Raw genomic sequence first — 21,814 nt, forward strand, 5'->3', positions numbered from 1 at the left:
CATACATACTGTATTTTCCATTTTCAACCTGTTTAGAATATTGCTATCTGTCCTTTTCAGCAGTGAAAACAGATTTCCATAGATCTTATTTACAGAATTCGTTGACCATGAAGGTTGAACTGGACAAAGCCAGTTTTCCATATATGTATATCAGGAGAGAAAAGTTCCAGTAGTGATAATATAACATTTATGCATTTACTGAAAAGTTGAAAAGAACAGGCAGTAAACAGATGTTAAACTGTTCAACATATGTAATACAACATTAATATGCAGTTATAGAAAATTCTCCATACTAGCAAATACAGTGGTTATCAAATAAACATATACTATAGAAAATTCCCCATACTACCGAATACAGTGGTTATCAGATAAACATATACTATAGAAAATTCCCCATACTAGCAAATACAGTGGTTATCAGATAAACATATGCTGCAGCTTGAAGTATAGAATAACAGATCCTACAGGTTTATCTTAGCCACAGTTTCTGATTAATTCTGAGAACGTCATCTAGAAGATTGTGGTAGTGTATTATGTTCAAAGTTTTGCACAAGCAAAAATGCCTATTAGATTGTGATATTATAGCAAAATAACAGACTACCCAGGGTTGTTTTGAGGGCTGATGTCACAGTCAGAAGGCCTCTCCACCACAGGAAGATCCATTACTTTCCTGTAATGCCCATCCTGGGGGTACTGTTGTGCTTAAATAATGGGCTTTCTTCTATATTTGTTTGTATTTATTTTATCAATAGATAATGCAGAATTTCTCCAGTATAGCTGTCTTTCAGATATTATATGCCCATCTTGTAACTTTTAGCTTTACATTTTTCTCTGTTGTATAAAATCCCCTGTTTTGTAACTGGAGATTTTCTCCCCAGGCCTCCACTGAAAAGGTGCTACACAGCCCAGTTAGACTATCCTGGTCATCAAAAGCAATCAATAAATAATTAAATGATATATACATATTTTATGTCAAATAGTTTCTCTGCCCACTGTTTCAAAGTTGCTCTAGGACACACAATTGTTGTTGGAGGAAGTATTTTGCATCCAAAATATAAATTATGTAAGTGTTTAACAGTTTAATAGTTTAATAATGTCTGAATATATATGCACATATACACACACACACACACACACACACATCAATAATATATATATATATATATATATATATATATATATATATATATATATATATATATATATATATATACACTATTCACCGAAAGCACATTTTACTGAAAACCAAATTAGTGTGCACTTTTCATTGAAAGCACAATTCACCGAAAACACATTTCACCGAAACATGTTTCACCGAAAGTGATATGTGGCCTTTTCCCCACTGTAGTGCAACCCTGGAGTTAGTATATATAGTAAGGGGGGGGGGGTGCACCACCCCCCACATATTTTATGTATATATTATTGTCAAAGAACAGTAATATATTGCAATTAAATATATCCATGTATATAATTGAAAATATTCAAAATATGTGGGGGCTACACCTCCCACCCCCCCAATGTGGGGGCAGTGCCCCCCACACCCCCCTTTACTATATACACTAACTCCAGGGTCGCACTGCAGTGGGGGAAAGGCCATATATCACTTTCGGTGAAACGTGTTTCAGTGAAATGTGTTTTTGGTGAATTATGCTTTCTGTGAAAAGTGCGCGGTGAACGGTGTTTCAGTGAAATGTGCTTTCAGTGAATAGTAGTAGATCCATATATATGTATATATATATATATATATATATATGTATATATATATATATATAAAGGATATAATCATGCATGCATTGATCACTGAGCAAACTGTTAAATGAGTGAGTACAAAAACTGCAATCTTTTTAGATCAAATCTAAAAAAATGAAAAAGAAAGACAAGCAATATTTTTTGCAAGAGGATATATCCCCCTGCAAATTATATATACCAACTTCGACATCACAGCATAGTGAGGTAAGGGCAAATTACCAAACTCTGCTGTTAGGGTTACCCCTGTCCCACTTTGTGAGGGACAGTCCCTCTTTGGGCAGTTGTGTCCTGCGAAAAAACTGGAAAAAATGGCAGATGTCCTGAGATTATTGTACGAAAATATTTCCTAAGTTTTCTTTCATAGTTTCATAAAACAGCTATTTTTTCTCTGAAACACCTAAATGTTATATGAAATAGCATAAACAACTCAAATGCTACATGAATAAGCTTTTATTTTGGCAGAAAGGTGAAGTTCTATCATTTGTACTGGTCATGGGTATGTTTTGTCCTACTAATCTGACATTTCTACAGAAAATGTCCCACTTTGAGCATTTGAAATGGTGGTAACCCTATCTGCTGTACCACAGTGTCACACACACAGCATCCAAAAGACCAAAAATAAAACTAGCAAGACCATTCGCTCTTACAGACTGCAGCCATATGTTACATATATCTATAGAAACATAAAAGAGTGTCACACATATACAGAAACTGACCTTCACCCATGCAAATGGAGAAATGTACAAACTCTTCAGATCAAATGAAAAAATTGTTTACTTTAGGTAATAATTGGCAGCTAGATACAGTGCAAAGTAAAAATATTAGCACATACACATGTACTTGTTTTAGATCTGTTTTTTTTTTTTTATTTATTTTCCCTGTTTTGTAACTACAGCTTTCTCTAAAGCTTTGCTTAGGAAGAGGAACATGTATCTCCTTCTAACTTTTTTTTTGGGGGGGCAGTTATAGGACCTCTTTGTTTAATTGTGTTTCTATCTGCTTGAGTTACCTACAAGTTGTGGAATGACAACTTGTCGTACTAAAAAAACAGCTGGCATGACCAATCAAAAATCAGCTGATCAAACATGTTGTCGTTTCCCCTTTCCACACTGTAGTACAACCTCAGCGTTACAATATATAAATAACAGGGGGTGTGGGGGCATATCCCCCCACATGGGGGTGCAGGGAGGGCTTGCCTGTGCAAAAAAAAAAATAGAAAATTTTTGTTTTTTACATTGGTTTTTGATTGATTGCTGATTGAATTGTGTTCGATTAGTTGCTGTTCGAATGGATGTTTTAGCCAGTTGTCAGACGTCCATCCACCCATCAATCTGCTTCCCCTGCTCATCTACCTTGGCTTTCTCAGAGCCTCATTTAGTAAAGAAAAACTAAAATAAAATGACTTGCAGCTTATATTTCTTTACTCCCAACCTTTTTTTAATTTACAAAGGCTTTCATAACTGCCTCTTACACAGCTAAGAAATGCAAACCTGAATACAAAATGTTCAAGGCACATATACCTTTTATTTTCTAAGTTAAAGCACACAATAAAGATAGCTTACAGACAACTTGTATTGCCTCTGTGGCCATTTTAGATTAACCAAATCTTTCTGCATGGTGAAAAATGCCATTTTAAAAGTAGATGCGTCTTGCACCTAGGAACTCAGCTCACTGGTTAACCTTTTCAGTGCAACAGCAGATTGATTAACATGCACTTTAAATTATACAAAAGGCACATAGCTCTTAACTGTATATATTTTTGCAGCATGTACAGATTTTTGCCTCATATTTTTGGTCTGTTTTTCATAAAATTGTGGTTTTCTGTCAAATTAATGGCAAATTATTAAAGCTTGAAGTTAGAAAATAATGACAGACATTTGAGTTTCAGTATCCATACCCTTCAGAAAATGTGTGCTAATGCAAATCTTGTTATTCTATCAACTTTTTAAGTTTTTTGGATGGTTCATAGGTTAGTACTAGGCTAACTGCCCTTGCGAGACATTTTAAGCCTAGCCAATTATCCCCTGTGAGATTCAAACCCTGTACCTTGTGTTTGTAAGGCAAACACCTTAAACATTAGGCCACCCTCCAAGAGGAATAGTTAAAAATTGTCCCTATTTTTGAGCCTTTGTCCTGCTTTCGTTTATGGCTTTGTCCAGATTTCTTGCTCTAAGAGATTGAGAGGTATGAAGAGACCAGACTGTTTATCGGGAAGAAAATGGTGTAAATGTTACTTTCACTTTTGCAAAAGCCAGGCATTTCAAATTCATTAATATCTGTCATCTGACAAGTAGGTATACTCTTTAAGATTCATCAAACAACACTTATCTGTCAACAAATTAGGCACATCTTTTATTCATTTACCTGCTGCCCTACTGTACTTTCTTTTCTAGAGAAGCAACTTGCATATAAACAAGCCAGGACAATAAAGAAGCAGTAAGGTTTGGGATGTTTGGTATCACAATGACACAGTGAAAAGCAGAGCTGAATGTAACAGATGTTGTGGGTCATCAGAACGAGACAAAGAATGTGTGATGATATCTAATCATGTCTAGTTTTGCTACTTAGGAAAACTGTTAACTCCAATCAATAGCCAACTACTAATTAGTCTCAAGACCCCCCACCTCAACACACATGCACACGAGTACAGGTAGACAAACCCACATACACACACACATTCACATGTGTACATGAATGTATAGACATGCACATATGTACATGCTCAATCACACACACACACACACACACACACACACAAATGCATAGACGTGCACATACACAAACATGATCACATAAATGAGCATACCCACTCGCACACATGCATACATATGGACATACATGCATACCCACATGCATAAATGTATATACCATATACATACATAAGCACACAGCAATTTTCATACCTACACATACACACGCACACACACACACACACACACACATACATGCATACATAAAAAAATACTAGCAGACTAGGTAACTACAATGTACATTAAAATATGTAGATAAATGCATTAAAAAACTGCAACAAGTAAAAGAGGGCAGTTACTTGCCAAAAAAAGATAAAAAAGGGCAAATAATTACTCAGATGAACAAGAAAACGTTAAGTGATCAAGACTATTCTTTAATCTTACGTAATAATTACATGGTGTGATGAGATAAATTACTGTCCTGAGTTGAAAGACTTAGAAATGAGATTTTTGTTTCACAGACTAGATTTTCATTTAACATGTACATTAAAGGTCCATTTTTAATTTCAGTCTTCCTATCTTTCAGGGAACGCATGGTAATACAAATCATTTTATTCTAGCAGCTAAGATTATATAAGCAATGTATAAAATGTGTCCCTTGTTTTGGGTCTTTGTTCCCCCTCCCCCAATACATATGCTTTTTCAAGATTTCTTTCATTTCACAGCAAGAGATTCCCTGGTTCGATTCTCGGCTGGGGTGCCTTCTGTGCGGAGTCTGCATGTCCTCCCTGTGGTCGCATGGGTTTTCTTCTGGTGCTCCAGTTTCCTCCCACATCCCAAAGACATGCAGTAGGTGGATTGGACACTCTAAATTGGCCCTAGGTGTGTGTGTGTGTGTGTGTGTGTGTGTGTGTGTGTGTGTGTGTGTGTGTGTGTGTGTGTGTGTGTGTGTGTGTGTGTGTGTTGTGTGTGTGTGTGTCTTCTGTGGAAGGTTGGGTGCCGGGCTAGCAACTCGACACTGTAAAAATTCCACTGCCAATCATGAGCGGACAGATGATCCGCTGTGGCGACCCCTAACTGGGAAGAGCCAAAAGAAGAAGTTAGTAACACAATGGGTAGTGTACTTGCTTTTGCTGCAGAAGGCTGTGGGTTCTACTCCTGCAGTATGTAGATGGATTGCCGATACTGTACTGCGTTGTACTTTAAAGGAGGTGGATGCTGCAGTCCTGCAAATGTCCTCCTTTGGCAGAGATACCTAGTAACTATGAACCTGTCATCAGTTTGCTATCCATTCTGTATTGCAACATATCATTTTTTAAATGTGACATAGGTAATTTATTCTTCAAGGGTAACAGGCACTTTATTTGTAGATGAAACAATGAAATATAAAGTTGTCTACTAGCAGCAACTTCATTAGTTACAGATCTCTTTAATATGAAATTATTTTTGCTTCTGCAGAGATTGTGCATGCTGATATTGATGGATTGTAATGACAGAAGTTAGAGTAGACTTTTATGATGAAAATGTTCTGAATTGGGCAGTTTTGTCATTATTGGTTAATACATTTTGTTTCATTGCTTACTGGAAAAATGTTTAAAACAATACATTTAAAACACGCTCTAACAAGTGTGCTGTATTATACAAGGAATATAATTTAATATGGACAAGAAGGTGAATCAAAGAGCATATGTATGTTTGCATGGTCCTAACTATGTGTGCAAGGGACCTATGATTTGAAAATAGTCCAAAGGTAAACTTTATTCGCCACTGGATAGATGCACTTTCTTTGAATGTGGGTTTCAATGCTGTTTCAATGAATGTGAGTTCCAAGGGCAGGGAAGTTTTAACATTACGCCTGTTTTCATTGTGAGACTGTATTGCTTTGTTTAGCAGATGTCTAGTGGTATTTGTGCTACACAATTTAAAATAAAAGTTTTAAATTCAATCCAAATAATCATTGTAGACGTAAAGCATAAAGCAATATGCTCATTACAGTGTTTATGGTAAATGGGGAGAAAGAGACAAGTAATGGAACACTGGAATAGCTGCAGCAGGGAGGGCTGTGTATGGGAATCTGCATTTGACTATGATTTTGTGAGGGGGGGAGGGGCAGCAAACTGAAAGATGACCCCAGCCGGCACAAACTCTAGCTACGCCACTGCCCCATCCAAAAAAAAAAAAAAAAAAGATATTTCACCTGTTTCAGTTAGAAAGTACTTTTAAGGAATTATCTTTAGAAACCCTCAATTTTAAACTGCCAGTCCTTTGTTGTATTAATGCAATGTCCACCTGACTGGTGCAGTCATGAGGAGCTAATGCAACAGGCTTTCTTTCTGACAATGGAGCTGCTGCCTTTGGTGTCCAGGCACAAACGCCAAGATTTTGGGGACCATGCACAGAACAATGGCATTTCCTATGAAAGGATGTAAATGAATATATGCCCATAATTCACAGTGCAACCTAGTGGACTAGTAAATGGCACTTCCCTGTTAAATTCAAGCTTTTGTCTCATCACAGAAATTAATGCAAGGAGCAATAATTCTGACTGCTAACTCACTGGCTCATCTGACAGTTTGAACAAGGCCTTCTGGCCCAGAAAACTGTTCCAGGAGATGACATTTAATATCTATTTAAATCAGAAGTTACTAAAAATAGTATGAGTTTCACCCTCCCTGGAAGCAAGAAACAGCACAGACATATTACAAGTGACAGCTTTTAGTCGATTAACAAAATGTAATTGTCAAGGCAATGTTTTGATCAATACTAATCCTGTCTTCATTGGAGTAATTACTTGTTTCTCATCAGCATTAGAGGACCGTTTCATGTTATATATGAGCTTTATAATGTATTGTTGAGCAGCAGAAGAGCTGGGCAATGTTTATTCTTCCGAGGTGTGCATTAAAATTCATTAATATACATACTTTGAGTGTGTTGCATAGATGTTACAGCAGTATGCAGTGCTGATCTTTACTCTTACAGTCATTGCTTTGCCATTTGATAATTATGATTTGACATTTACCTGTCTGACTTTGCAAGCAGCCTTAAATGCCATAAACTGGACTTGCAAACGGAGTGGGATACTTCCTTTGTACTGTCCTTGCTTATTATGTCTGGCAGGTGGAAAGCATCCCATTGTAAGAGTCCAGTTTTATATGAAAGCAAAGCATATTAAGTTTATTTGGTGTATAGCATGGGTGGTTGATTATTGTGCTAATAAAGATATTGTTTTTAGAGGAATATAACTCTAAAATTTATAAAAACTGAATTCACAGAAAGGCAGTGCATTTTAAACAGTAAAAGTGCTTGACATAGTCTTGCAATTTGCTGTCTGAATCTAGTTTTCAATTATTTTATAGCTTCTGTTTTAAATATTGTTTTCAGTGATTAGACTTCCAAAAGGGATCCCATTGGGAGTGGGTGTACATTAGGGTTCAGGTCTAACCTAGTCCTCTTCATATTGGTGATGGACTACATTAGCAGACAAGCTGGAAAGTGATAGAGCAACAATGCTATTCTATGCTTTTAATGTGACACTTGCAGCAAACTATGAACAGGAACTTCGGCAAATGAGGTGGAATGGAAAATCATAACTGAAGGGACTTTGGATGAAACATAGTGCCTATACAATAGTGGTTATGGCAGCAAATGGGGAAACAGAAGTTGAACATCGAAACAGAAGGGAAATAGAATAGATTAAGTATTTGACAGGTGTGGATGAGGATAAGGAACATCTAAATGAGGAGGCCAAAGTTAGATTCAGAGGTGCTGCATCCAGCTAGCACAAAGTGTCAAGGGAAGTACATGACAGAAGAGCGCCAAAGATACTAAACGGTAACGTAAACAAAAAAAAAAGCAGTGGGGTGACCAGTGCTTCTTTATGCAGAGAATCTGGGAGTGAAGGCAGAACAGCTGTGGAATCTTGGGGTGATGGAGATGAATTACCCAGCATAGGTAGTAGACTGCACATTGTGGTACAGATGAAGAAATTACACCATCAAATCAGATCAGGAACCAAAGTAGCTTCAACTGCAGAGACTCTACAGATTAAAGTGGCCTACCACACGTGTAGGAAAGCAGACAACTATTTGGTAATGAAAATTTGGGAGACACAGGCAGAAAACAATAGGAAATGAAAACATCCAGCCAAGAGAAGTATGAATTGTGTGAAAGAATATGTTAAACGTGGAAGGAAGCATGATATGACACAGCAGTTAAAGAACAATTAAATGGAGCTGGAATTTGAAAATATGGATTATTGCAATGATAGAAAACTATTACTGAAAAATATCAGATTCCATTACAGGACGCATCGCTCTGGGTTAGTAAATATTGCAGTGACCCACACCTCCTCTAGTCCATTGAAGTACACTAGCATACTTGGACTGATATTTATTGTAGGGTGCCACATCATTTTGCACTAGTGAAAAATATAAATGGGTTCTGTGAGCTACAATAGTACAGAATATAGCAAGATTTAGTACTGTGCCTGCTATTTATAGTAACGTACTGCAGGTTTCATTTCTTGTTGTACTATTTTCTTTACTAGGCAAATAACCATATCCATGGGACATTTCCATATATGACCAAAGATTATATCCCGCAACCTCCAGAGCACAGAATCAGGATAGCTACCCTTGAAAAAAATCGGAGACACATAATATAAATAACCATATCCATGGGACATTTCCATATATGACCAAAGATTATATCCCGCAACCTCCAGAGCACAGAATCAGGATAGCTACCCTTGAAAAAAATCGGAGACACATAATATAAATAACCATATCCATGGGACATTTCCATATATGACCAAAGATCATATCCCTCAACCTCCAGAGCACAGAATCAGGATAGCTACCCTTAAAAAAAATCGGAGACACATAATATAAATAACCATATCCATGGGACATTTCCATATATGACCAAAGATTATATCCCTCAACCTCCAGAGCACAGAATCAGGATAGTTACCCTTGAAAAAAAATCGGAGACACATAATATAAATATACATATTCATGGATGAAGTAGTCAGAGTTGCACAGACAAACAGGGCACAGTTTTACTTTTATTTCATGATAGCATTTTATACCTAAACTTATAATACTAAAAATCATTGCCCCAAATAAAACATTTCCCTTCTAATACAGAAAAGTTTTTTACCATAGCAATTCAAACTGCTCTGCAGTATTAGAAAAAATGCTCTGTAAGACATATTTGCTATCAAAAATAGTACGGTACTAATACTGGCAGTAGATGTAAAGTTAATGGCAAGGAAGCCATTTTGTTCAGTAACTACTATAGGCTGGTACTTATACCTTTACAGAAATACAGTAATCATTAAGTTGTACATTTAGAAATGGTTGCCTGGAACCACATGCATATAAGATATTGCTGGCTTTACTACTAGAAAAAGAGAGAGTGAGACAGACAGAAGGTTTTATAATCTGCCTGCTAAATAAGTATATTTAAAAAATGTCATCTGGGCAGTGAAGAGGCATTCAAAAGATCCTGCTCATCAGACAGGCAAAGTCAAAGCTAATATGTATACATCTCTGAAAACTGCTCAGTACTATAACATACTATAGAGATGAAAATGCTCAGTACACTAACATATTATAAACAGTTTCAGAATATGACGCATCTCCATCATTAACTGTGTAGAATGAATAGGCCAAACAGTGCCTATCAGCTTCATTTAGTTTAGTACAAATACAGAGCTTGGATTTCACAATTTTTCTAAACTGGCTGAACTGTGTTAAGGCTTAAATAACAGGTTTAATATCTGAATGCAGCAATATTGGCTGCATTTTTGTTTTCCTAGCTTACACATTGTAATGTGTACCTGCAAAATACATCTCCAATGCCTTTTAAACCTGTCATTATAAATGATTTCTCTACAGCTATTGTGCATATGGCAGTAGCTGCCATAAGCTGTTTTGTGCTCCTTTTAACTTTCTAGATCATAGTTTGTTACAGGCATCTTGCAATATTAAACACAGCATTCAGTGTTAATTAAATCCAATGCACTAAAGGCAAAGTTAAATAGGTTATCCACTTTGTACACTAATTGGAAACAAATATAACTGTCACTAAATGAATTACTGAAAAAGCATAAGTGTGCATTAGCATGTGTTAAAAACTAAATGTCACTAATTGCTAGGCAGCAGCTAAATGCATGAAAACATATTTGCTTTTGTTTTAGCCAGTCTAAGGTTTCAAGCAGTTGGACTTAAATAATAAGTCAGATTTGCCTTTTCTGAATCAGGGATTCAATAAACATCATTTTTCAAAAGTAACACAGATGTCTCAAGACACATAACCATGAAGAACCTTGGGTATATATTTTATCATTAAGACACATAACCATGAAGAACCTTGGGGATATATTTTATCATTAAGACACATAACCATGAAGAACCTTGGGTATATATTTTATCATTAAGACACATAACCATGAAGAACCTTGGGTATATATTTTATCATTAAGACACATAACCATGAAGAACCTTGGGTATATATTTTATCATTAAGACACATAACCATGAAGAACCTTGGGTATATATTTTATCATTAAGACACATAACCATGAAGAACCTTGGGTATATATTTTATCATTAAGACACATAACCATGAAGAACCTAGGGTATATATTTTATCATTAAGACACACAACCATGAAGAACCTTGGGTATATATTTTATCATTAAGACACATAACCATGAAGAACCTTGGGTATATATTTTATCATTAAGACACATAACCATGAAGAGCCTTGGGTATATATTTTATCATTAAGACACATAACCATGAAGAGCCTTGGGTATATATTTTATCATTAAGACACATAACCATGAAGAGCCTTGGGTATATATTTTATCATTAAGACACATAACCATGAAGAGCCTTGGGTATATATTTTATCATTAAGACACATAACCATGAAGAACCTTGGGTATATATTTTATCATTAAGACACATAACCATGAAGAGCCTTGGGTATATATTTTATCATTAAGACACATAACCATGAAGAGCCTTGGGTATATATTTTATCATTAAGACACATAACCATGAAGAACCTTGGGGATATATTTTATCATTAAGACACATAACCATGAAGAACCTTGGGGATATATTTTATCATTAAGACACATAACCATGAAGAACCTTGGGGATATATTTTATCATTAAGACACATAACCATGAAGAACCTTGGGTATATATTTTATCATTAAGACACATAACCATGAAGAACCTTGGGTATATATTTTATCATTATTTTGCTGCATGTGCAAAAGCCGAGTTGGTGTTGAAGTTAGTATAAGCTCCACATATTAGCTAATTCCACCTAAAACGCAAATTTTCTAGAGTTTCTGTCATTTAAAAAGCTTGTTTCAGCTACATATTGTACTTATTTTACTGCCTGCGCTTTGACAAAGTCATTTTTGTGTTTAAATTACTTGTTTAAATGTTGCAAGCTACAAACTCAAGTGTAATATCCATTTCTGTGCATTTAGAGTGTTTTTTGATTGTCTCTGCTTTATTTTCTGAAATATATATATATATAAATATATATATATATATATATATATATATTGTGTTACAAGTTTCTGTGTTTGCCCATACCTTACTTGGATAGAAGGAGGTTTCTCTGTTCACTGTGAGAGAGGGAACTTTGAGCAGCCTATCTGTCCCTGGAGGAATGGTTTATTTATTTATTTATTTATTCCAGTTTGATAACCAGAGAGGTCCACTGGGCTTGGGGAGCCCGTTTTCAATGGAGGCCCTGGGAGAAAAGCTCCACAATACAAAGTTTAATTACAAAGAAAGTTAGGATTACAAACAACAGGTAGCATTCAAAAGAGAAAAAGAGAAAAAAATATTTAAAGTTTAGTTCCACTGGGCTTAGGGAGCCTACTTTCAGTGGAGGCTCGGGGAAGAAAAGCTCCACAATGCAAAGTTTAATTACATGATTGTTTTCAGTGGAGGCTCTGGGAGAAAAGCTCCACAATACAATGATTAATTACAAACAGGGCCGGCCTTAGCTGATATGGTGCCCTAGGTGAAGTAGTGCTCCGGTGCCCCTTAAGCCCCACCCACGTCATGCTCATGAAACACCCCTACGAGCCATGCCCACAGGTAGGTCACTCCCCAAAAAAGCCACTCCAGTCATCCATTCCCCAAGAAAGCCAGTCCAGTTATTTCCTTTAATTATTTAAATGCATTGAAGAAAAGATACCTTGTAATGTAGTTCAAACTGCAAGTGAAGATGGAAATTTCCTTCAATAAACCTGCTTTATCTGTTGCTCCTTCACACATACTTTACTATAAAAGTCATGTCTTCTATATGTGCCTTAGTTCAAAGGGTTGCTTAGGTTAATCTAAACAGTTTAATTTACTCTGGGTAGGCGAGCAAACCTTACAGCTCCGGAAAGTAGAATAGAAACCTCTCTCCTCCCTGTGTACAGAAGCTTAAGCTAGAATAGCACAAACACAGCCATTTGATAAACAATACAATCTTCCAATGAAAACAGGCTTAGCATGAAGAGTAAAATTCTCTGCCATTGAAATTGCATGAAAACCCATATTTATAGAAAATGCAACTGGTCAGTGGAGGATTAAGTTTACATTTGAGCTGTTTTCAAAACAGACTCCTTGCACACATTTTTATATATCGTTATATGTTACATTATACACATACTCTTTGGTTAAAATAAGTCAATAAATAGGGAACATCACAATTTGCAACTTAAAAAAAGTAATCAGTTTAGTAATACTTGCCATAAATAACTGTCCAGTCATTTTTTTTTATAAAGTGTGACCGGTCAGAAATAACCAAATTCACACCACTGGCAGAAGCAAGTCTCACTTGCAGACCCATAAACAAACATCATCATTCAACTTTTATTTAAGTGGATCCTGTGACCCCTAACATCAGATGCTTGCTTGCTGCAGTATTGTACAGACTGTGCTGAAAAGGTGACCTCCATGCTGGTCACTAGTCTGAGGAGCAACTTGAGCTAAAATTATAGTAAGCCTACTGACTGTGGTAAGTACCTAATGCACATACAACACAAGTAATTGAAAATAATCACTGGATACGTTTTAGATGAAGCTGGAAACAGTCACTCTTGAAACTATCTCACTACTGTAAAACTGTCAAAGCAGTCAGATAGAAGAGGTTGCCATGAAAAAAGACGTAGATGGACAGGCTGCCTTTCATATCATTCTCAGCTTTTCAGTGGGGCAGGAGCAAAATCAGAGACTCAAGACTGACTATAACAATTGGGATGCCACAGCTGCACACCAGTTTGTGGTTTAAATCTGGATGTTCCAGCCAAACTGGGACACTTGAGAGCTTTGCAAAGGAGTATAGATGGTAATAAAGCAAGTGAGGTAATCCAACATAAAAATGTCTGGGACAGGAGAGGTGCAGCTTATAAAACGTGGTTGAAATTTGGCTGCAGATGGATGAATTGAAGTAATAGTGGAAAATGAAAATGTATGAGTCCGCTAGTATAAAAGGAGGAGGAAGCATGTGACTAATGAGATGAGTCATTTTTTCTTGAAGGTGGTCAAATCTCTCGTGAAAATATCGTTGCTCCACAGTTCTAACATTGCCTCTGGCCTCGGGTATTACTTGCTAACCATAAATTTTGTGCAACATAATACTGTGAATGCACTGCAGAATTACTATAGAAATTTTTGAAAATCGTACTTTCACATATCCATCCATCCATAAACCCCTTTTTCCCAGTTTTGCACATGGGGTCAGGGTGTCATACCAACAGTGAATTGTATTGTCCAGATATCTACAGTTATATTGCTGTAGGTACAAACCAGCATGTGATACTTACAATTGCTTGTTTAAACTTAAACTTGTTTAACATGGTAAGAGGCAATAGGTGGGAAGGTTTGTTTTTTTTTTTTCAAGAATTATCTGGAAGCTTGCATATCATTATGTGGTTTGTTCTCTCTAACAATATACAAATGATGAATGTAAGAATTCAACCAAAGTGTATACAATTCTATGCACTACCAGCATTTTTAAAAGCTGTCTGCCTTAATCTGACACAATATATGATTAATCATACTGCTTTTTATTGTCATGACACTAATGTTACAACCTGAATATCTTGTAGCATTTGAACTTTTAGTTGTGCTGTACATAAGTAATTGCATAACTAGGTGCATGCAAGTGTCATGCCTTTTTTTTTAATTTCTCCAAATCATTTGGATTTCTAATACCCGTGACTGGAATGAACCCGATTCTTAAGTCAAAGTACGATTAAAGTTCATGAAATTAGTATTGTTTCAGTCTTTGATGTCAGTCAGAAGTGCTCTTCGCAGCACCCGCAATGTGCCCAGTAATGACGACTCCTGCAATTTGTATGGGGTTACACATATTGGTAACACATCTAAATGCAACTGTAGATTATTTTTTATAAGACCCATTGCTCCTACTTCTATTGGAACTGTCTGGCTATCTTTCTTCCACATTGCTCTTGTTTCTGCCTGCAGATCCTGATATTTTATGACTTTGTGTCTCTCTGTATGCAAGAGACTGTAGTCACTGGGTCTAGTGATTTCAATGCTTCTTTTGTCTTCTTTTCCTGGATTACTATATCCAGTTTTCTAGCATCTATCTTTTGAACTGTTGGTAATGGGTGATCCCATGTAATATAAACTTAAGCATTTTACATAATGCTTTGTGACTCACGTTTCCAGTGTTTTTCAGCCACTTCATTACCATAATGTTTGCAAAATCCCCAGTGCAACAGTCTTGCCACATTATCTTGCCACATTATTATGCCTTTCAGTATACAGTCCTTCTGTCATTAGTATATCACAACCAGCTACAAGATGTGCGACTGTTTCCAATTCTGTTTTACAAAGCCTGTTTTTGTCTGTTTCTCAGACATTGTTCAATGGACTTTGTAAACCAGCGTGTACGTAGCCCACTATCTTGGGCTGCCAGTATTAACCTTTCAACTCTTGGTTTAATTTGCCTCTTCTTAACCTTTCCTGTGTTTGTTTCTGATCAACATGAGGTTCTTCCAGAAGTTTTCTATACTTGCAACTATCTTTATGCTTTTTCCACATTTTTGCTTTCTCATCTGGTCCTTCACCTTATATTCTTTTTTTTGTCTTTTTGGCACATTCAGTTGCTGCCACATTTTTATTTACTTCTGATTTGAATTCCATTCCTGCTTGATGCTGATATGCTTCTGCTAAATTAAGCAGAGAAGTTATCTTTGATTTATTCTCCTCATGTTTCAAAACTTTCACTACATTTGGGTCTTGAGGTCAGAAGATGTGTGTGGAGTCCCACAATTGCAGATCTATACATGTAATCAATTTCAGGGAGGCCCATCCCTCCTTCGAACGGGGAATATATAATCTTGGTATGCACTGATTTTTATAAATCATTTGGTGAGCATGAAGCATCCTTCTTGTTTTCCTCTCTAATCTATCCAACATGTTTTGGGGCCAGTCAATCACTCCAAAAGTGTAAATTAGGACAGGAAGAGAAACTTGGTTTAAACTTGGATTTTGTTGGTAGATGTCAATACTGTTTTTAGAATTAAAGTCTTCTAAAGTATTCATTACTAAGTTTTATTCACATTTGTTCATGTTTAATTGTTGATCCTTCATCAACTTCCATATATTTATACACTCCTTCTTGCTCAAGTTCTTTTATATCACATTCTTGTCTCAAACTGATGCTTTCCCGGTGCTGCAGTTTTCCTGATTTAAAGGTTGCCTTTGCATACTTATCAAGACCAAATGACATTCTTATATCATCTGAAAAAGTTTTGCAACCTGCAGCTGTGCTTTCAGTACCTCATCTGATGAGCGATATAGTTTTAAATCATTGACAAAGAGAAGATGAGAAGTCTATACACTTTGTTGTTTTCTAGGAGCCAAATTGTAGCCATGGCCTAAGCTGTTAAGTAAACAGCTTAATGGGTTACTGGCAAGGCAGAATAGCAATGGTGACAGTCACCCTAGAATATCCCCCTTTGAATTTTTATCCCTGGGATAATAATCTATTGTTTTTCATGGCCTAATTGCAAAGTGGTCTGCCACTGTTTCATGGACACTGTAATGTAGTTGATCAGTGTAGAGTGTATCTTATACATTTTTAAGCACTCTTTTATCCATGAATGTAAAATACTATCAAATGCTTTTTTTAAGTCAGTCCATGCTATACTTAAATTCTTCCCCTTTTTACAGTTCTCCAGTATGACTTTAACAACAAATGATCCTTTGTTCCATATGACTTTCTTTTATTGCCCTTTTGTTGTACTGACATAATTGAGTTTTCTTCTAAATGACTATAAACTTTGTCACCATCAATTCCTGTGTTTAGTTTATACATCATCAGAAGGCAAGTTATTGGTCTGTAATTTTTAGGGTAGCTTGCAGGTTCACTCTTATGTAGGAGCATTGTTTTGCCTGCTGTTAGCCAGGTTAGTGTCTATTTGGGCTGCGCATATAAATAGTTCTTACTCATGGCTAAATCTTCGTGCAAAGATCCTAATACTTTTAACCAAAAGTTAGGTACTGCATCTGGGCCTCAGGATTTCCAATTAGAGGCTTTTCTTAACTTTGTTTCAATCTCTCTAGCTGCTACTTCATCCCATTTCATATCCTGTACCTTTACACTTCTTACTCTGTCTTTTACTTCTTCTATCCATTTAGCATCTTTATGTTCCACAGGGTCTTCATAGATACTTCTCCAAAATGTATCTGTTTCCTCTTTTTTTGGTGGTCTTTCAGTTACTTTCACCTTGTCTCCTAATTCTCTAAAAACTTTTTTTGTATAATCAATAAATTGCTTATTTTATACTTTTCCTTTATATTTATCTGTGTATATTCTAAGCTTTTCCACCTATGCTGACATTTTTAGTTTATTTGCGATAGTACATGATAGATCCTGGTCTGGTCTAATGCTGTGCATTGCTTTTATCACGTCTATCTTAGTATTTTTGTTGATCTATTCCCTCTTCTATAGTCTTCTAACAGTGATATTTCTTGTCTTAATTGCTTTATAGTTTTGTCTATGTGATACATCCATGATGGTATTTAATTTCTCTCTTTCCTTTCCCTCACTACCCTGTGTTCTTGTGGTAGAACTTTATCAGTTATTAATTTAGCAGCACAGTAATTTGTCCAATTTACTTGTTATATCACATGGATCTCTATGGATAGTCCTAATTACTGCATTCATTTGTTTTATCAGACTACCAGCTTTTTGGGGTTTTATTGACCTTCTGCAGTCTATTTCTCTCATTGACCTTAATACATCTATCTTTATCTATTAAATCAAGCAACTTTTCTCTTAGCTCATTTTCTTCCAAAATGAGGGCACATCCTTGTTTTCCATTTCCTGCAGGCATTCTGTAGAAGGTTCTATAGCATCTTCCCATGGCACATTCTCTTCAATTTCATCCTGTGCCATCCGTTCCTCTGTCATATGGGAACTCACTGGCCTATCACTCCTCAACATTGACTGCATCAGAGTTTCCTGTTCCTTTCCTTGCTGTCTAGCTTCAAGTGAACATTTATACTGGTTTCCTGTGGAAGGCTCCAAAATATCTTGATATGGCACCTGACCAATTGCTTCCTGTTCCACTGGTTTCCCCTTAAATTGGATATCCATTGATCTGTCCTGTTGTGGTGCTTTCTGCATTCAGTTTTCTACACTGAATCCTTCACTTTGCAGGTACCCCATAACCTCACTTTCCATTTTTTTAACTTCTGCATTACTAATCTCCATTTCTACTTTTCCTCTTTGTCTTCTTATTTTTTGTATTGTAAAGTTTTCCATGTGCAGATTCCTTTGCCTGTATTTCTCTTCAAATTTCTTTGGTGCTGCTCTTTTTGTATTGGTTAGTTTTGCTTTCTCTTTTTCATAAGTATTACACCATATCAAATCTCTTTTTCTTTCCCATGTCCATATTTCTTCTTCAGATGTCTCCTGATCTACCTGTTTCTCCTTACTTTGGGGTCTCACTCCATAATGCTGTGATGTAACCTGTGTTAGACCTTCTACACCAAATCTTCACTTCGCAGGCACTCCATAACTTCAACTTCTATTTTTTTTAACTTCTACTTTACTAATCTTCTTTTCTACATTCCATCTTTGTGATATATTTTTTTTATTGTGAAAGCTTCCATACCCGGATGCCTTTGTCTGTATTTCTTTTCAAATATCTTTGGGGCTGCCTTCTTTATATTGATTAATTTGGCTTTCTTCATTGAATAAATATTGTAATCATGCTGTGTGGGGAAGTAGCTGATAAGTAAGTAAAATCAGACCGTGAATGTATAGCTACATCTTGCCAGTCACCAGTGTAAATATCTGCACATAATACTAAGTAGCTTATGGTTGTTTAGGTAAGAATTAAGGGAGTGGAGGCCAGAATGAAGCTGGTTTGAATAGCTGAATGTGAGGGACTGCCACCTATATAAAGAGTAATATGAAAGTCAGCTTGTTAATAAAGATTGAAAACAAAAGAGGGGCGAGTACAGACCCCTGTGGCACTCCTCTGGTAAGGGGTGCTGGTGGCCATAGAGATGGACCTAATTTGACTCTGAAATACCTATTTGTTAAGAAATTTTGGGACTAGGTGATAGTAAATCTAAAACATCAAACACCATGGTATAAACATTTTTCACAAATCATTTGCAACCTAAACATCAGGAAAATAAGGAGAAATTAAATGCATTGTAAAAATATAATGAATTAAAAGTGTAGCAGTACTTTTTAATATTGCATTCCTCTTATCACATGGTGTAAGCTTCAGAAACAAAACAGCACCTGAATTTTATCTCCTCATCTTTCCAGTTTAGCAACTGTAGCTTATCTGTGCTTTTCAAAATCAGACATTGTAGAAAAAAGCAAAAAAAAAAATATAGTGCCGAATTATGTTAAAATGGGAATAACTCCGGAGTTTTGTCTCTCCCATTCTAGTGTATTCCATTGTATTGTGTCATATCTTTTAACAGAGTATTTTCTCTCCCTCCCTCTCTCTCAGGACAGTGATCTGAAGCAATATCTGGACAACTGTGGGAACTTAATGAGTATGCACAATGTAAAGGTAAGTCAATATTACATGCTATCCATTGAATTCTTACAATCTCAGCCTCATGTTTTGCAAGTTTCACCTCTCCTTTCTTGGTTTTGCGTTGGATTTACCTCACTGTTTTTTAAATAACGTGCTGCACTTTCATAGATTCTGTCAAAACATCTGCTTATGACCTTCCACCCTTGTCATATCAACTGTGTCCTAACCACTCTGCCAAGCCAAAGATGTTAAATTTAAATAGATATTGATTCCCTGTTGCTTGAACTTCATTGTCATATAATTTGATTTTAGGGGCCTAGTTAATATAGTAAATAAAATCGAAAGATCCTTTTGCCACAGCCTACATACTTAAAAAATGATGCACATGTTAATTTCACTCCAGTCTGTAACAGGCTTACTTAATGTGGCAAATCTTGGTTTCTAACGTACCTATTCATAATAACACATTAACCCTTTGTTATCAGGATACTGTGTCTTGTTTGTCTAGAGCCATCTGTGAGTAGTCAGTATTAATTTATCTGGGGTCAGTTCAGGTCAATGAAAAAATAACTAACAATGGAAAAGAAAATGTTTGACAAAAAAAAAAAAAAAAACATTTTTTGCATGGTAAAAGCCCCTCTGCACCCTGGGACCCAGCATAAGAGGCTATGTCCACCAGACTCTAGATGTACTGACTCTGAGGATGCTTAACACTAACCATGAAGTATTCGGCTTATCATACTAAAAAATACAGAGATATGAGATTTAGCATTTTCAGTTCAAAAAGAAAGTGCTTCCCAGTAGTACAGACGATAAAACTCTAGGAAAATCTGCTTGATATTGTCTCAGATTCTATACTGTTTTATCATATCCAGTCAGATCCAACCCTATTTTCTTGCTATAGTTCCTTGAATCACACTGTATCATCATGTGCCCTTGTCACCACCTTGCAACCCAGATCCTTCCTCCAGTAAAAGTTCTTTTTCTGAAGCTCATCATCTTAAATCCACATTCGCCAGAGTATCTTGTGAGATGAAGTTGTATCCCAGTCCCTAATGTCATTGTTTCTCATAAGTATAATAACTTAAAATAAAACATCAAAGCACCGGATTCACTTCAGAATCTCGAAATTCCGAAATATGGAATTTCATATGACCAAGATCATATGATCGAGGTTTCGGAATATCGAAATTCCAAAACAAATCCAAAAAAAAAAAAAAAAATTTAAATATTTCTCCGGGGGGGGGGGGCTACTTAAATATTCCAACTCTGAGATCGCACTACAGCTAGGAAAAGGGCAATCTCCCATTCCGCACTGTATGCAGATCTCCGTTCACAATGTCGGGATTCCGAAAGGTTGATCATATGGTCTCGGTCATATGAAATTCAGTCTTTCAGTCTTTCAGGATTTTGGCATTGTGAAGTATTCCCCCAAGCACCTTATCTGAAGCCCAAGTTAATGCCAGGCTGAAATTAAAGGTGCTATGAAGCCAGTGTTAGTGTCAGTCTAAAGGAAATAGTTAAAATGCAATATTTCATAGGTTCATAGGTTCATAGGTTCATACTAGGCTATCTGCCCTAGGGCATTTATAAGCCTAGCCAGAGTGTGTGTGGCTTTCACCACCCCTTAGGATGAGAATACTATACCCATTAGTTTGCTGTGCCTCTGTCCAGCAGTGATACAGAGATGATTCCCGGGGTAAACCTACGATCTCCCATCCACTCGTCAAGATTTCTCTTGAACAGAGTCAGTGAGGGGCTCTGCCTCACATGGACTGGGATTCTGTTCCATAGTGTAGGGAGTCACTGGGTGATGAATCTGTCCCTCCAGCATGTCCTATTTATATCCGTGTTGAGGTTTAAGTCTCTTGCTCTCGTGGCATTACATATTTCTTGTTCATCTGCAATCGGAGAATTATTCTCATGATTAGAGAAATGTTTATGTATATGTATATATTTGTTTTTCTGAATATCAAAGAACAAAGAATGTGTTTGAAATGTGTTGGGTCCTAAACATGCTGTCTCCTATTTTTTTACTGCACAAACAGAGACAAAAGACCAGGAACTATATTGCTTTTGAGATGTATTTGCTGAAATATGTAATGACTTGCATATCATTAATACACCATTGTGAATTCAGGATTCAAAGGAAGGTGTAGGCATGGTTGTGTGTTGTTTGTAAACTTATGGTTGCTATGACAAACAAAAATAACTAAACTAGCTGTTTGTTTTCCTCCATTAACAATGTGATGATGTCAAGGACGTTAGTGGCTGGGGAAAAGAAGTTTTATATAACTGTGTG

The 21,814-nt window shown here is 36.3% G+C and overlaps 1 protein-coding gene across 5 annotated transcripts in view; it reads left to right on the forward strand.

The window, feature by feature from the left end:
• Positions 1-21,814, forward strand: part of CDK18 (cyclin dependent kinase 18) — a 1,544,265-nt gene that overhangs the window by 1,204,400 nt on the left and 318,051 nt on the right. For all 5 annotated transcript variants that reach the window (XM_044076818.1, XM_044076817.1, XM_044076819.1 and 2 more), the window contains one exon: positions 19,483-19,545. In XM_044076818.1, the coding sequence (XP_043932753.1) occupies positions 19,483-19,545 (63 nt within the window). The remainder of the gene's footprint in view (positions 1-19,482; positions 19,546-21,814) is intronic.

This window comes from Protopterus annectens, chromosome 7.part0, assembly GCF_019279795.1.
Source record: "Protopterus annectens isolate FY-2018-M chromosome 7.part0, PAN1.0, whole genome shotgun sequence".
In the NCBI taxonomy this organism is placed as follows: Eukaryota; Metazoa; Chordata; order Ceratodontiformes; family Protopteridae; genus Protopterus; species Protopterus annectens.